At 38.5% G+C, this 16263-nt stretch overlaps 3 protein-coding genes across 3 annotated transcripts; all 3 read left to right on the top strand.

Moving 5' to 3' along the window:
• Positions 1-1985: 1985 nt before the first annotated feature.
• LOC127797850 (glycine-rich protein 5-like) lies at positions 1986-3168 on the top strand. The gene is made up of 2 exons (XM_052331014.1): positions 1986-2659; positions 2750-3168. The coding sequence occupies exons 1-2, from the start codon at positions 2260-2262 to the stop codon at positions 3046-3048; spliced, it is 699 nt and encodes a 232-aa protein (XP_052186974.1). The 5' UTR covers positions 1986-2259; the 3' UTR covers positions 3049-3168.
• A 3268-nt stretch (positions 3169-6436) lies between these two features.
• On the top strand, positions 6437-9775 carry LOC127793584 (stachyose synthase). Its single transcript, XM_052324365.1, is given in 5 exon segments — positions 6437-7403; positions 7406-8166; positions 8265-8442; positions 8524-8891; positions 8977-9775. Coding segments are annotated over 5 exon segments (2592 nt in total). The 5' UTR covers positions 6437-6694; the 3' UTR covers positions 9553-9775.
• Positions 9776-14856: 5081 nt separating this feature from the next.
• LOC127798643 (putative ubiquitin-conjugating enzyme E2 38) lies at positions 14857-16153 on the top strand. Its single transcript, XM_052332186.1, has one exon. It carries the CDS (start codon positions 15130-15132, stop codon positions 15994-15996), a length of 867 nt encoding a protein of 288 aa, XP_052188146.1. The 5' UTR covers positions 14857-15129; the 3' UTR covers positions 15997-16153.
• The last annotated feature ends 110 nt before the right edge of the window (positions 16154-16263 follow it).

Here is a 16263-nt window from a genome sequence, read left to right as displayed (position 1 = left end):
AATTTGAACTCACATTGGAAGATAGTAAAATGCACAACATTCAAATACCCCTCATTTGCTATTTGGGTTTGGGCACCAATGAACACTCAGATTTTGTGAGCGGGTGAGCTCTTACTAGCCCACGCGTGTTGTTACCGCCGTTCGGTCGATCGGTTCAATGAGGAAAATATACAATTTTATTTAAATAAATTTTGGTTGGCTGCTGAAACTGTTATCATGTTTTTGATTTTCAGTTTGAGTTTCGAATTTCCTGATTCACGTTTTCATCTTTTAACTTGCTTTTGGCTGCATGTTTTAACCTTCGAATTGAATGTTAATTTGTCGATTTTGTGTTTATCAGCTATATATAGCTGAGCGTTCTTCAGTTTTCATACATCCGGTGATCGATCTTCCATTCGTACGTGTTTCCATTCTTGAGTTGTGGAGGGCAACATTATCCAGCGAGTTCTGCCAGATCCGGCTTGATCGTGGTTGTAGTTTAACCAGAACGATCGTTGTATTCTATTGAGACAGTTTCCGCAGTCTGCTATGTGAAAGGCGAAATTTGTCTTCAAGAGCGTGTCTCGATCGCTACTTAGTCCCTCTTCTTGTTTTTCCGTTTCCAGTTCGTGCAATCTCAGATCGCTGCTAATTTCATTCTGCTATTCCGATCCAATTTCCAGATTGCTACAATTTCCAGATCCACTATTTCGGCTGTTTCCAATTAGTTGATTTACTGCTAAATTCTTGGTTTGTTGTTGTTTATCGCATTGCATGATCAATTTTTGCAGGATTAGTTTACTTCTGCTGTATTAGATTATTTCTTTTTTGTATTGTATTTTCTGCTATATTGGATTAGCCTTGTTATACGCATCTACAATCCTGTCGCATATATATTTCCAACAAATATTAGTATCTAATTAGATGAAGATAATTTCAATCTTAGGAATAATTAACCAGGAGTTTTTTAGCATGATTGTTCTTACGTAGTCCTCGCTGCTCATACCCTCGATTTCAATAAAGGAGATAAATCCCAAATGTGAGGTTTTATCTCATTGCACAGCTAGGATTGAATTCATGATTCACTAATACGAACTTGATATATCGCTTATTTAATTGCTCGAATTATGTTCTAGGGCATTAATCAAGAGTTTTTTGGGATTATCATCCTTACGTAGTGCTTCATTGCTTGTGTTCTTGATTTTAACAGATGAAGTAAATCGTAGATAGAAATTTTACCTCACTATACATGACAAAAAATTAAATTTATAATTTATTAATACGAATATCAATTTATCATAATATAATCACTGTATAGTCTAAAAAGTTTCATAATCAATATAAATGATCCCATATAAGTGTATGTATATATATATATATATGTAGGGAAATAATAATAATAATATAGATGGTGTCGGTATGAGAGTGAGTTGAGTAGATGAGTTGCATTCCGGACTAAAATGAAATGATGATCGGTCAAAGAAATAAATGAGAAATTTGAAATGTTGTCCCATCTATCTATCTCTGTCTGCCTGCCTGCCATTACTCTTATTTATTTCCCTGCTCTGCTCTGCTCTGCTCTCATGCTTTATATATATATATATATATGCAGTATATATATATCTGAATTAATAAGTTCCCAGTTGGAATTGCAACTATATAATTAAGCTTTAGAGCCGGCAATTACTCTACCTTTGGAGTTCGTTGTTGGAGGCCTGTAATTAATAATAATAATAATAATTATTATTATTATATTCATCTAATTCCAAACCCAGAATTAATTCGAAGACGAAGGAAGAAACGAACTCGTCATGATCATGTGAACAAAGCAAACTACGTATTATTATTATTATTCCATATATATTATCATATTCATATCGTATATATATGGATGCGATGATGGATGAATTAATTAGGAAAACGACCGGCGGCGGCAGGTGGCATTTAGGATAGGTGGTTGGGGGTGTTGTAAATGCAATAATAAAAAAAAAAAAGGTCCGCACACCATGCACCGACGACCGACTTGGAGGATCCAAAAGTCAAGTTCTGTTGAAAATTTTACATCGAACTATCATGCATGATGCCACTTTGAGGGAGGAGAGGAGAGTGAGAGAGTGAGAGAGATCAGTGAGCTGGTTGTTCTATATATTCTGGTTCTGAGACTGATACTGCTTCATGCAATATTAATTATTTATTAATTAATTCTTAGCTGGGGGGTTCTTGATCTCTCAGGGGCCAGGGCGCTAACTCTACTATAAATAGAGTTGTCATGGTTGTTGCATGAAGCAATGCAAACACGCTTCTCATGATCATTTCCTTTCTTCTCTTTCATATATAGGAGAGATGGGGAAGTTTCCGAAACATGTTCCAGTAGTGTTAGTTCTAACTTTGTTGGCGGTGGCTTTGTTGGTTGTGAGAATAGCAGAAGGAAGAAGGCTTGAGGAAGACACCATTGATCATGGAGGATTTGGCAAGGGACATGGCGGCGGCGGCGGCTTTGGTGGTGGAGGTGGCCATGGAGGGGGTTTTGGTGGAGGGGGCGGTGCTGGAGGAGGGAAAGGAGGTGGGATAGGTGGCGGCATTGGTGGTGGTGGAGGGGGAGGCAAAGGAGGGGGTGCAGGTGGAGGTGGTGGCGCCGGAGGTGGATTTGGCGGTGGTGCTGGTGGAGGCGGAGGCATCGGTGGCGGTTCTGGAGGGGGGAAAGGCGGTGGTGTTGGAGGTGGAAAAGGTGGTGGGGTTGGAGGTGGTGCTGGTGGAGGCGGAGGCATAGGTGGCGGTGCTGGAGGTGGAAAAGGCGGTGGGTTTGGGGGTGGTGCTGGTGGAGGCGGAGGCGTCGGTGGCGGTGCTGGAGGTGGAAAAGGCGGTGGGTTTGGCGGTGGCGCCGGAGGTGGGGTTGGAGGTGGTGCTGGTGGAGGCGGAGGCATAGGTGGCGGTGGTGGAGGTGGAAAGGAGGTGGGTTTGGCGGTGGTGTTGGTGGAGGCGGAGGCGTCGGTGGCGGTGCTGGAAGTGGAAAAGGCGGTGGGTCTGGCGGTGGCGCTGGAGGTGGTGCTGGTGGAGGAGGAGGCATAGGTGGCGGTGTTGGAGGTGGAAAAGGTGGTGGGTTTGGCGGTGGCGCCGGAGGTGGAAAAGGGGGTGGGGTTGGAGGTGGTGTTGGTGGAGGCGGAGGCATTGGTGGGGGGGCTGGAGGTGGAAAAGGCGGTGGGTTTGGCGGTGGGGTTGGAGGTGGTGCTGGTGGAGGTGGAGGCATAGGTGGTGGGGCTGGAGGTGGAAAAGGCGGTGGGTTTGGAGGTGGTGCTGGTGGAGGTGGAGGCATAGGTGGGGGGGCTGGAGGTGGAAAGGGCGGTGGGTTTGGAGGTGGTGCTGGTGGAGGTGGAGGCATAGGTGGGGGGGCTGGAGGTGGAAAGGGCGGTGGGTTTGGCGGTGGTGCTGGTGGAGGTGGAGGCATAGGTGGGGGGGCTGGAGGTGGAAAGGGTGGTGGGTTTGGCGGTGGTGCCGGAGGAGGAGGAGGATTTGGTGGGGGTGGTGGAGGAGAGGGGTGGCGGCGGATTTTGATGCGGAAAGTAGAGGACTGCATGATGCATGCATCCACTGGATTGGGCATGAACTTGCATTTCTATTCTATTCTATATATCTGTAAGAAGTATTAATTAAGTATTTCCCCATCCCCATGCCCATGCCTCGTAACTAACTAGTAAGCTTAAGCTTAAGCTAAGCTAAGCTAAGGCAATGTAATAATAATAATGAAATAATAATAATAATGCAATGAGAATTATCTTATCCTACTTTTAAACTAATTACGTTCGTAATTATTAGTGTGCATTTCTATTTCTTTCTTTCTTTCTTTATTTTTTTAAATAATAATTATAATTATTTCCTTCGTGCAATTTGAACACTTGACTTCCACGTGATCCATTCCAATAATCCTAAATTCAATTCAATAATCCTTTTGTACGTAATTTGCAATTACTTCACATGTTATGTTATTGCGGCCACTTCCCAATTCTCCCACTCTCAGTCTCAGCAAAAAATAACTCCACACAAGAATAAATAAATGAAATTTAAATTCTAAATCTTTAATCTTAAGTTCTAAATTCAAGAAAAATTCTCTAATACTCAGAATGCCCTGTCACAACCAATCACCTTTTTGCTTTTTAGTTAATTGATTATAACTTGAATCCCAATAAAACTGTAAATATTAATAAATCTAAACCTTTGAATTGATTATTAAAAAGGTGACAGCCCCAGCATAGAGTGTCCCTATTTGAGGCAATATGTTTAACGCTTTTACTACCATAAAAATATCAAATCTTAATTTAAATTTAAAGAGATGTCATAAAAATGGGCCTAAGATAAATGAGATAAAATTAAAATCCTACCCACGGTCCAATAGATTCTTCAAGCATTTTAACTTTCGCAACTTGCTCTAAGATGGGCCTCAAACCTACCCCAACATGTGGGCATCCTGGGGAAGAAGACAAGCAGCGCCTTAAAGCAGGAGGATATCAAATCAAGTCAAATGCAGATTCTGATCTTTTTATCTTCCTTTTAAAAGAAATAGCTTACTACGCCTTTCTATATCCTTCCTCCTATTATGCCAATTCCCTTTTTATCTCTTTCCTGCCCTCCTTCTTCTTCTTCTTCTTCTTGTTTCCTAGTTGGCCTTGGAGGAATGAATTAGATTCTTGGGTCCCAAGTGCAGAATTTCCGGAGGCCTACCCAGTTAGGCCCATATAGACAGGGGGGCTTTGGTTTGCTTGGTCCATCCCAAGTCCAGACTTAGAAGTACCAGAAGGAAAGATGGCCCTTACCAGAGTATTAAAGAGGACCAAAATAAGTTGGTTGGAGATCAGGTAAACATAAAACAAATCCTAATAAAATGACTCTGTGGTTTCGGTTTTTTTTTTTTTTTTTTTTTTGGGGGGGGGGGGGGGGGGGGGGGGGTGAGGAATGAAAAAGAACGTTATGAATTCATTTTAATAGGACAGCTCCCGAGCAATCACTTGCACTAGTTGTTGGACTGGGGACAGCCCAACAAAACTAGAAAAAGGCTAGCTTTCAGCATTCCGGCTGCATCTCTTCACCTAGGGTAATGTCCCAGAAAGAACCCGATTTTAACATTTGACTTTTGCTAAAAGTTCACGTCGTGATATGCAATTTGCAGATACATTTGCGTTTGTCTCAATGGCCAACGTACGCCAGCAATGAACACAGCCTCCAGCTCTAAGAATCCTCGAGAAACTTCTTAGCCGCGAGAAAATAAACAAAACTATACTGCTGCCCTCTCTCTCTCTCTCTCTCTCTCCTCCCAACAGTATTAAAAACCCGTTAATAAATTTTGTATTTGGGTTTGCCCACCAAAGCTTCAACCAGAAAAGGAAGGTGTGCACCAAGAATAGAATTGAAAAGGCAAAAGGGCGGTGAACGATCAAAGGACGGCCATCCATGGATGAGCTCTCTATCTATATTTTTTGAGGTGTTCTCTTAGAGAAAAGAATTACTTTCGGTTTCAGGTCATTGACCATGGAGGCAAGTCGTCGGTTGCCGAGAACCCAGTTACCTCAAAGTCCATTTTGTTTGAAAATTTAGAATATTTGTATATTCACGTGTCCAAATTAATGAATGAGTGAATGAAAAATTATTTAAAATATGTGTATATAATATTTAATTTATATTATTATAAAAATAATACAAGAGGTGCACTATATGCTAAATTAAGAGAGTGCATAATCCATTTAATGTGTGAGACGATTAAAATTAATAATGTAGAGTATTATATAAATTATTAACATATATATATATATAAAAAATCTATTTATTATATATTATAAAAATATTATATATATATATATAAATATATAATTGAGGGAGGCAGCAAAGCCTTCCACGTTTCTCCCTCTTCTCTCATTTTTCTTCTTTCTTTCTTTTTCCCTTCCTTTTGTCTATTTCATTCTTTATAAATAGAGGATTTGTCCAATGAGAGTTCACAGTAAATTTATTTTTTAAAAATTCTTATATTCTTTCAGTTTTAATAATGTTCAACTAATGTTTTAGTTTACTATTAAATTCTGAAATTTGTACTAATTTTAATTTATAAATTGTTGTATCCTAAAAAACAAATGCCGATTAGTCTCTAATACTTTTGGTGAGATAATGAATCTGTTTTAAGAAAATTATGTGTTATATAAGTTTCGATTTTATATCTTTTTATATATTATTGTGTTTTTATTTTTTCTTATATAGTATCATATTATTTTAATATTTATATATTGCTAATTTAAATACAATATTATAATTATTTTATTGATCCACTAAGCATCTTAAATAAAAAAATAAAGCATATAGTATGAGCAAGTTGAAGAAAAAAATTATTATATTTTCTAACACCATTCCCCTTCACCACCGCCAAATGTCCCATTTTCTTATCTTGATAGCTTTCCTGATTCTAATTTTTAAACATTTACCACACGCACTTCCTTCTGCTTTGCTACACACTTCTCCATAACTAGACTACTATCTCTTTGAGCACTTTCTGATTTCATATAGTTCTTTGGTGTTCGTAAGCTTTCTTGTTTAGCAATTCATCTCTTCTTTTTTTCTCTCTTACTTTCACAACCAAGATTTCCTTCAAAGTTCAAATTTCTGAATTCCTCATTCTGTTCTTTTGGTTTGCCACCACTCTGTATTTTCCCCGTTTTACTCTGTTTCTTCCTCTGCCATGGCACCCCCTAATGATCCTGTGGACTCGATATTCGGAGTTCTTGCATCCAAGAAGAATAGTTTTGATTTGTCTGATGGCAAGCTCTCTGTTGAAAGTGTGCCATTCCTTTGTGAAGTTCCCTCCAATATCACTTTCAAAACATTTTCCTCGATTTGTCACTCTTCTGATGCTCCACCTGCCCTGTTCCAGCGCGTCCAATCGATATCCGACAAGGGCGGTTTCCTTGGATTCCGCAAGGAGGAACCTTCTGATAAGTTGATGAACTCCTTGGGTAAATTTAATGGTAGGAGCTTTCTTAGCATCTTCAGGTTCAAGACATGGTGGTCTACCCTGTGGGTAGGTAGCTCTGGATCAGATTTACAGATGGAGACTCAATGGATACTCTTAGATGTCCCCGAAATAAGCTCATATGTCCTTATTGTGCCCATAGTTGAAGGCAAGTTTAGGTCTGCCCTTCTTCCTGGCACCGATGGTCAGGTCATGATCTGTGCTGAAAGTGGTTCTACTCAAGCAAAAGCATCATTTTTCGATGCCATTGCCTATGTCCATGTGTCCGAAAATCCTTACAACATAATGAAAGAAGCTTATGCTGCTCTTAGAGTTCATTTGAACACATTTAAGCTGCTAGAAGAGAAATCAGTCCCACCCCTAGTTGATAAGTTCGGTTGGTGCACTTGGGATGCATTTTACTTGACAGTAGAACCGCCGGAGTCTGGCATGGAGTGAAGGAATTTGCAGATGGAGGTCTCTCCCCGAGATTCATCATCATTGACGATGGATGGCAAAGCATAAACCTAGATGGACAAGATCCACACGAGGACGCAAAAAATCTTGTTTTGGGTGGGACTCAAATGACGGCCAGACTTCACGGGCTTGACGAATGTGAGAAGTTCAGGAATTACAAGAGTGGATCTTTCTTGGGACCTAATCCTCCTCCGTTTGATCCAAAGAAGCCTAAAATGCTAATCTCCAAGGCCATCGAGCTCGAGCATGCAGAAAAGGCTCTCGACAAGGCTGCTCAATCTGGGGCTACTGACTTGTCCCAGTTTGAGTCAGAGATTGAAAGATTGAAGCAAGAGTTGAACAAAATATTTGGTGCAGAACCGAGAGATAAAGCTTCAAGTCAAGGGTGTGGAAGCTGTTCTTGCAAAGCAGAAGCAAATGGGATGAAGGCTTTTACCAGGGACTTGAGGACTAACTTCAAGGGCTTGGATGATATTTATGTTTGGCATGCTCTTTGCGGTGCATGGGGAGGTGTTAGGCCGGGAGCAACTCACCTGAACTCTAAGATCATCCCTTGCAAACTCTCTCCAGGACTAGATGGAACGATGGACGATCTTGCAGTGGTGAAAATAGTTGAGGGTGGGATAGGACTTGTTCATCCTGATCAAGCCCAGGATCTGTACGATTCAATGCACTCCTACCTTTCCAATGTAGGAATTACTGGTGTTAAAGTGGATGTCATTCATGTAAGTTTCCTATTACGTTTCCACTGTTTCTCTACTTTGTCTTCCCTATTTAAATTTGTAGGGATTTCTCTAATAAATAACTCGTATGCTTGATTCAGACACTTGAATACGTGTCCGAGGAATATGGAGGCAGGGTTGAGCTTGCCAAGGCTTACTACAAGGGGCTTTCAAAGTCTCTAGCAAAGAATTTCAATGGAAATGGACTGATCTCCAGTATGCAGCAATGCAATGACTTCTTCTTCCTTGGAACAGAGCAAATATCCATGGGAAGAGTTGGTATGAAGATTCAACCCAACTGAGTTCTGCATCTTTTAACAAATAATTAGAGCAATTAAGTTAATTTTTTGACTGTTGCAGGTGATGATTTTTGGTTTCAAGATCCAAATGGTGATCCAATGGGCGTTTATTGGCTACAGGGGGTTCATATGATCCACTGTGCATACAACAGCATGTGGATGGGACAGATCATCCAGCCTGACTGGGATATGTTCCAGTCTGATCATCTGTGTGCAAAGTTCCATGCCGGATCAAGAGCCATCTGTGGAGGACCTGTCTATGTGAGTGACTCCTTGGGGGGCCACAATTTTGAACTTCTTAAAAAACTTGTCTTCCCTGATGGTACCATTCCCAAGTGCCAACACTTTGCCCTCCCAACTAGAGACTGCCTCTTCAAAAACCCACTTTTCGACAACACCACCATTCTTAAGATTTGGAACTTCAACAAGGTACCTACCCTTTGCTTTCTAGATGCTAAAATTTGATTACTAATGAATCAAAGACAGTACTTATATGTTACATATTTATCATCAGTATGGAGGAGTGGTGGGTGCTTTCAATTGCCAAGGAGCTGGTTGGGATTCTAAAGAAAGAAGGATCAAAGGCCACTCAGAATGCTACAAGCCAATGTCTGGTTCGGTTCATGTCAGTGACATAGAATGGGACCAAAAGGAAGAAGCAGCGGAAATGGGTAAAGCGGAGGAGTATGCAGTTTATCTTAACCAGGAAGACAAACTATTATTGGCAAAAACCATGTCTGATGCAATTCAGATCACAATTCGGCCATCTTCCTTTGAGATATTCAGCTTTGTGCCTATCAAGAACCTTGGTCCGACCAACAAATTCGCACCAATTGGACTAACCAATATGTTCAACAGTGAAGGGACCATAAAGAGCTTGAATTACGCTGAGAATGGTGCTGGGGCTACTGTGAAAATTGAAGTGAAGGGGAAAGGGAATTTCTTGGCTTTCTCAAGTGGTTCACCAAGGAAGTGTTATTTGAATGGTGCTGAGGTTGGGTTCGAGTGGTCAGCTGATTTCAGACTGGACTTGAGTATGCCTTGGATTGAAGAGGCAGGCGGGATTTCTGAAGTGATTTTTGTCTTTTGAAATGTGATCCTGGTGCTATAACGAGGAAACTTGATTGTTGTGCTAAAGAATAAACCTCTCTTGTGTCTTGAATTTTGTTGTTTTTGAATGCTTGGGGAAGTTAACTACATGCCATTAAGTAACAACCCCAATTTAGAATTGGTTATTTCATTTCTTTTCTTTCTGTGTTGTGTTGCTTTAAATTATTTGTAAAGATTGAATGATTGATTGTCTTTGTTTTTAACTTCTTGCAGAATCCAGGTGTTGTGATTCCATCCCTTATTTGCTTTTTCCTTAGTGGAATCTCAAGGCAGGGAGTTGCTACGTAATTACTGTAATTATTTCTTTCTAGTGTCTTCTAACAATTATTTTACTCCAAAGAGTAATAGTTGAAAGTTCTTACCTTGGCATTGGCTGCCTAGAAGAAAATATCAATATAACTGCAATATCACGTTATCATGTTCATATAGAATCACACTCTAATAATATGTTACCATGTATTCAGATTATAACTAAATACATTAAGTTAACTTTATATATATTCACAAAATCCAAATATATACTATTAAATTATGATACCATCTAATAGCTACATTAAATATTTTCTCAAAATGCCATATGTTACGAACATACAAGTAAAACTCTAGGGAAAAACTAAAACAAGTTCAATCACAGAAAACATACTTTCATGGCCGGAAGCATACACAAACATATTCACAGAAAATATAAATCGTAAACTGAAAAGAATAAAGGAGAGGCCAAGGTTTTACTGTGGTTCACCCTAAAACAAAGCTACGTCCATGTTAAGCTTCGATGAGAAGAGCTCATTGTACTATGAATGAAGAACGGAGATTACAACCTCAAAAACTCACAAACACTCTCTGCACATTAATGGTTCTCTATCAAAATGTCCAAATAATCATAAATACAAATTAAAGGCTAATCTATAGAACTAGAGAACAAAGAAAAAAACTATACAAAGCATTTACAGAGCTAACAAAGGAACCCCCAAAACCCTAGGCCGAAGACGATAATCTCTCTCTTTCTCCCTCTTTCTTCTTTTTCTCGTCTGACGCTCCATATCTCAAGAAGAGAGATAATTAGTAATTTTGGACGACTGGGATGGAGTCTCATAAAGGTAGGATGAGTGGCTGAGATCAGATCGTGCAACACGATCACTTATTCCTAATTGAGCGAGGGATGGTTGCTGCATATGGCCATTCTGCTGGTGCCACATGGCAACCTGCAGTTGCCATACGCGACCTTCCTATCTCCAAGCTCAAATGGCACCGTTTGATGCTTCACCTTATCAATATCACTATAAAACCCAAAACTTCAAAAATTCATGTAAGAGTGTAGATGCAATCATCTTAGCATTACATTAAGGAGGCATTTGGTACAGAAGAAATTTTAAGATTTCTGGGAATGTTAGGTTGGGAATCTATATTCCCATATTTGGTATAACTTTTTTATAAAAAGAATTATGGGAAATATGATTTCCGGAAATGATTTTTAAGTAATTTTCCCACAAAAAGATTTCCATGGGGGTTGGGAATCTAAGTTTCCCATGGACTTGGAAATATTTTTTAACATTAAAAGACTAAAACACCCCTTACTTTTTTATAACCCCATACAAACATATTATATATACGTAATATATTTATATTAAATATAAAAATATATTATAATATATTTATATTATTTATTATAAAATATTATATATATTAAAGTAAATATTCATACAAACATATATATTATTATGTATATATATACATAATGTGTAAAAAAATAACATTTTTTTATTTTCTAAAGATATTGTGGGTCCCAATATTTTATATAGTAGAAGAAATTTATCATTTTTAAATAAAGAATTAAATAAGGGTAATTTTGAAAAAAGAACATGAATTCCAAGAATGTTATATTTAAACCAATAATAGGAATGTAAAATTCTCAGAAAAGAATACTTAACATTCCAGAGAATGTTTAAATCTATCCAAACATAAAATTGCATAAATCCTGGGAATCAAAGATTTTCAAGAATATTCCCAAGAATCATGAATCTCAGGAATTTAAAATTTCTCTCGTACCAAACGCCCCCTAAAGGTAAAAGACGATCCAGTGTTTCCTATAGTAGCACTCTCCTAGATTCTTCCCTTTACCCACAAAATGGCTTAGCAAATTCTCATTTTTCAAGGTAATTGTCTTAAAATGAATTATATATGGAAAATAGCATACAAACATAATTTCTACGTATGAAAAATGATCTGAATGGTATTTCTGAGATAGAAAAATTAATTGTTGTGTGATTTTACTAATATGAAAATTCTATAAAAATATGAAATCTTCATCATAGACAAGAAATACTTTCCACAGAGTTGAGATAACTGAAAAGGTTCCTCACCTAAATCTAGAATATAGGTGAACAGAAAATTGAGTGCTTGGTTAAGGGGAGGAAGCAGAAGAGAAACAGAGTGAAGCTTCCTGGCTTTCTTTATCTTTCGTGTCAATCTAAGTGGTGCTTAGATTAGAATTCGGCTTTAACGTCACTAAAAAGACCAAAAAAAGGGGGCCCAGATGGAAGATACCAGAGACGAAGGTGGTCAGTATCCCAATTCAATGGATATTTTACGAACTAATGAACTTACTAATGCCTTCGAGACTGCAAACAATTATTTAATACTATTAGTTGTATTATTGATTCTAATGCCTCACTGCCCTGGGAAACATGAAAACAGAGACAGCTATCAATTCAACGCATGCTTTGAGCACAATTAATTGCCGAGAATTGAAAAACAGAAAAGAAAAACTACCCGCTCTAACAGTTTATATATTGTCTGGCATCAATAGTAAAATAGGATAGTAATATTATATTGCATTGGTATTATTTTGTTAAGTCAGATTATTAAACATATCACAAAAAAAAAAGAAGAAGAAAAGGACACAAAAATGTAATATGGTTTATTCTTAACAGATTTACAATAATATTTTTATAATGAGATCTAACCAAACTAATAAATATATAGATTTTACACAAATAAAACTGTAAATCTTCATAATTCTAAATATTTGATCCTTTATACTTATATGATTTCTACCAGAGTAGATCGTGACACTTTTACGCTATTTAATTTTATTGGAAACTCATTTATAGACAACTACTTTTCTATTTTCATCTCTATTCAAAATTAAATTACTATCTCTCAATCCCAATCTCTATTCAACACTAAATTACTCTCTCTCCATTCATATCTCTATTTAATATTAAATTACAAATAGATTTATTTTCTTTGACTTTATTTCCATCTTGTTTTATTTGAATTTGAATTTGGGCAGACAGACAGGCGAAGAATGAACACTGGAGCCAAGGGAGGTCATGAACATCAAAATTCCAATTAAAGTGCTCCACGCGTTTAACGACCTGTACAGGGATACAATAAACTATATATCACAAATCGTTTTCATCTGTCATCGTTCAGAAAAATTTGTGTGAACCATCACACCAACAATCAACACTTGTGTGTAAGATAAGAGGCATAGACCATAGACCATGTCGTAGTTAAAAACACGAACAGGGGTTGGATAAACCCAGCAAATTCAAACGTCGGCCTCGGACGCCTCCCAACAAAACAACAAGGGTTTCTCTACCCACTCCACCCAACCCAATCCACATTTAACTAGAAACGAAAAACAGAACTCCAGTCGACAGTTGGAACTTAGAAGTTGAACGTGATGGAAGACTACGCGTTAAGAACAGAGATTTATCCATTCCTTTGGATAGGCCAATCGTATACCGACCAACGAACAAATGTTTATGAGATAATTAAGAAAAAGTTTTTTAATGTTAGATTCGCCAGCCGCCCTAACTAACCAACCGCTTTCAACATCTTTTCTTTTGTTCATCTTATGATTCTAAAGTCTCCAATATATTTTGGAAAGATTTAGCCTTGCTCTTACCCTAAATTGGCGATTCATTGCATTTATAATGGATGTACAGGCAATTAATTAATTAATTAATAATCCTCACATCATACATATCCATGTGGTCACACCAAAGCATCCAAAAAGATACATCTTCGTGTCATTTTGAAACTCTTTTTCACCCTTGCTAAATCCCTATACCAAAAACAAAGGAATTCCAACCCCACCAATTTTCTATATTTCTCAACTCCAACCCAAATTCTCCATTTCAGCAAGGACACCTCCCCAAAGGGCCCAGACCCTTTCTTTTTGGTATTTAGCACAGGAACCCAAATTCCGAATTTTTATTTGGAGTAAGATTTGAAGTATGGGCCGAAGAAACAAGACGAATTATGGGCTGACCATCTAATCAACAGAAGATCTGGAAGAGTTGAAGATATGGGCCTTGAAGCATCGATAAATCGAGATTGTTTTGGATCGGGTAAACCGACAAACATGTTACGGTAAAGGCTTTTGAAAGGAGGCAACGATGACTTTGTCGAGTTAAAAAAACAAAAAAACAAAAAAAAGCTAGGAAGGCCCCAACCCATCAATCAGAACCCATTAGAAATTCAGATTTTTTTTGTCCGACCAAAATTCAGATTTAGAAGTACTGGATTCCATGCATAGCTGCCATCAAAATCTATTTTCTTAAAATACTTTAGTTATGGGACTGTTACAGTAATCTTGGGTGTGTATTCAAAGTGCAATATAAAAAATAAGGGAAGTGCGATGCAGTTCAAAGAGTGTGTAATATAAAAATGAGATAATGTGTTGTGAAACCTAGATGGTATGGTGTAAAAATCAACGAAAAATTGCTATGTGGTGAAATTTAAAGGGAAGTATGGTATATTTATAGAGATAGAGGTACTAGTGTAGTGCCCCCAAATACTTGTCCTTTTCATTTATTCTTATTGAAATTACCTAAAAATTCCCAGCACTAGAATTTGCAATAGCTGCGATTTCTACTTCCCATTCTTTAAAATTTTCACATTTTATTTTTGGATTGATTTTTTTGCCTCTCAGTTTTGCCAAATTGAGTGGCCGAAACACAGTGAGTGAATTGATGTTTTTATTTTAACTTACGATTAAAGATAGAGATAAAAACTTCGATTCACATTGTCCAGTCTTTAAATTTGATGAAAATGAGAGACAAATAAAATTAATCATAAAATAAAAAATAAAATGAGATCCAAATAAAATCATCGACCTTAATTTATTGATTTCATTTTACAAGTAAAAAGTAAAAACCGTTAATAATTGAAATTCTTTCATCCATTCATTGTATTTATCCCAAAGATTGAATTTGAAATCAAATTATCTAAAATTTACTGATCCCAAAAATAATGCAACTGGTTACAATCGAAATCCAAATCTTCAAAAAATTCTCTTTAATTATCGAAGTTACTTGGAAGTAATTCGCTACTAACCTACGATCTCAAGAGTCTAGTCCTGTGATTACTACTCCTACAAGTAGAGTTTTAAGCGTTTCAACACGACACTCCTACTACCACTGGCTACGTCTACAACATGGGCACTCTAATTCAAGATGAAGGCCAGCCCTCCTCCTTTAATTCTAGTACGTCTACCTAGAAGAAGTTTTAATTTGTTAATGTTAATGCTGATGATCAAAGGTCAACAATGGAGGATGTTCACGGGCTCCAAGAAAACAACTTACACGGAGAGATTGAAGAGATCGAAGACGAAACGGACAAGAGATTCAAGCGGTTCAAGAACTTTGATATTGATAGAAACCTTCCATTGGATCACCACTTCGTCAATTGCGGGAGATCTACGAAGCCGGTCCCGCCAACAAGCTCTCTGGCCGAAACGCTCCGAGAAGAACGGAGGATTTTAGGCTCAAACCTGCCGAATTCAATCTTCGTCAGAGGCTACGAAAACAGAATCGATCTAATGAGAGCTGCAATTATAGGCCCTCCCGATACGCCTTACCATCTGGGCATCTTCTTCTTCGACGTTCTCTTCCCCGGGGACTATCCGGCGCGGCCGCCGAAACTCTCGTTCCACTCTCAGGGACTCGATTTGCATCCCGGCCTCCGGCCGGACGGCAAGGTCTGCCTCAGCCTTCTGGAGAACTGGTACGGACGCCTCGTCTACGGCTGGTTCGGGTGCAACGCGGAGAAGTGGAACCCGAAGCGATCGAATCTCGCACAAGTGCTGCTCTCGATTCGGTGCCTGATTTTGAACGAGCAACCCTACTACAATCAGCCAATCCGCCTGTACACATCGAAATGGAACAAGAACAAGTTCATGTTGTCGTGCGAGGCCATGATTCGAACACTCGAATCGCCGCCTCGGGGATTCGAAGACTTTGTGGCAGGCCATTTTAGGCGGAGGGCCCATCCCATTCTGACGAAGTACGGAGACTTAATGGATGAGAGCGAGGGCATGAGGCAGTTGTTCCTGAAGCTGGTAAAGGCGTTCGAAGAGAACGGGGCATATTGTAAGCATCATCTGGGTCAGGTGAAAGTAAAACCGAAGAAGTAGATGGTGAGGCTAATTGGTTGGAATTTGATTGCCTGCTCCAACGGCTCGCTCCTTTGAGGGTGTTAATGGTACAGGATTTGGCTTTTCCTTTTCATGTTACATTAATTCTTTTAGATTAGCTACTAAATTGACTGCTGTTACTGCTTACTGCTAACTGAAGACCTGTTTTGAGTTTCTTTCTTTTGTTTTTCATTCTTCCCTGACCCCAAAAACACAAAAGGGCTTTTTAAACAAAATAAATGCAAGAAACAAGAAAAGCAACCTGTC

Source organism: Diospyros lotus, chromosome 1 (genome assembly GCF_014633365.1).
Source record: "Diospyros lotus cultivar Yz01 chromosome 1, ASM1463336v1, whole genome shotgun sequence".
Lineage (NCBI taxonomy): Eukaryota > Viridiplantae > Streptophyta > Magnoliopsida > Ericales > Ebenaceae > Diospyros > Diospyros lotus.
This window is presented reverse-complemented; position numbering and strand designations above follow the sequence as displayed.

Excerpts from the sequence above, each read along its gene's own strand:
- LOC127798643 (XM_052332186.1), top strand. The coding sequence starts at position 15,130 with ATGGAGGATGTTCACGGGCTCCAAGAAAACAACTTACACGGAGAGATT.
- LOC127797850 (XM_052331014.1), top strand. The coding sequence starts at position 2,260 with ATGAAGCAATGCAAACACGCTTCTCATGATCATTTCCTTTCTTCTCTT. Across the intron at positions 2,660-2,749 it reads TGGTGGAGGCGGAGGCATCG|GTGGCGGTGCTGGAGGTGGA; the intron begins GTGGCGGTTCTG and ends GCGGAGGCATAG.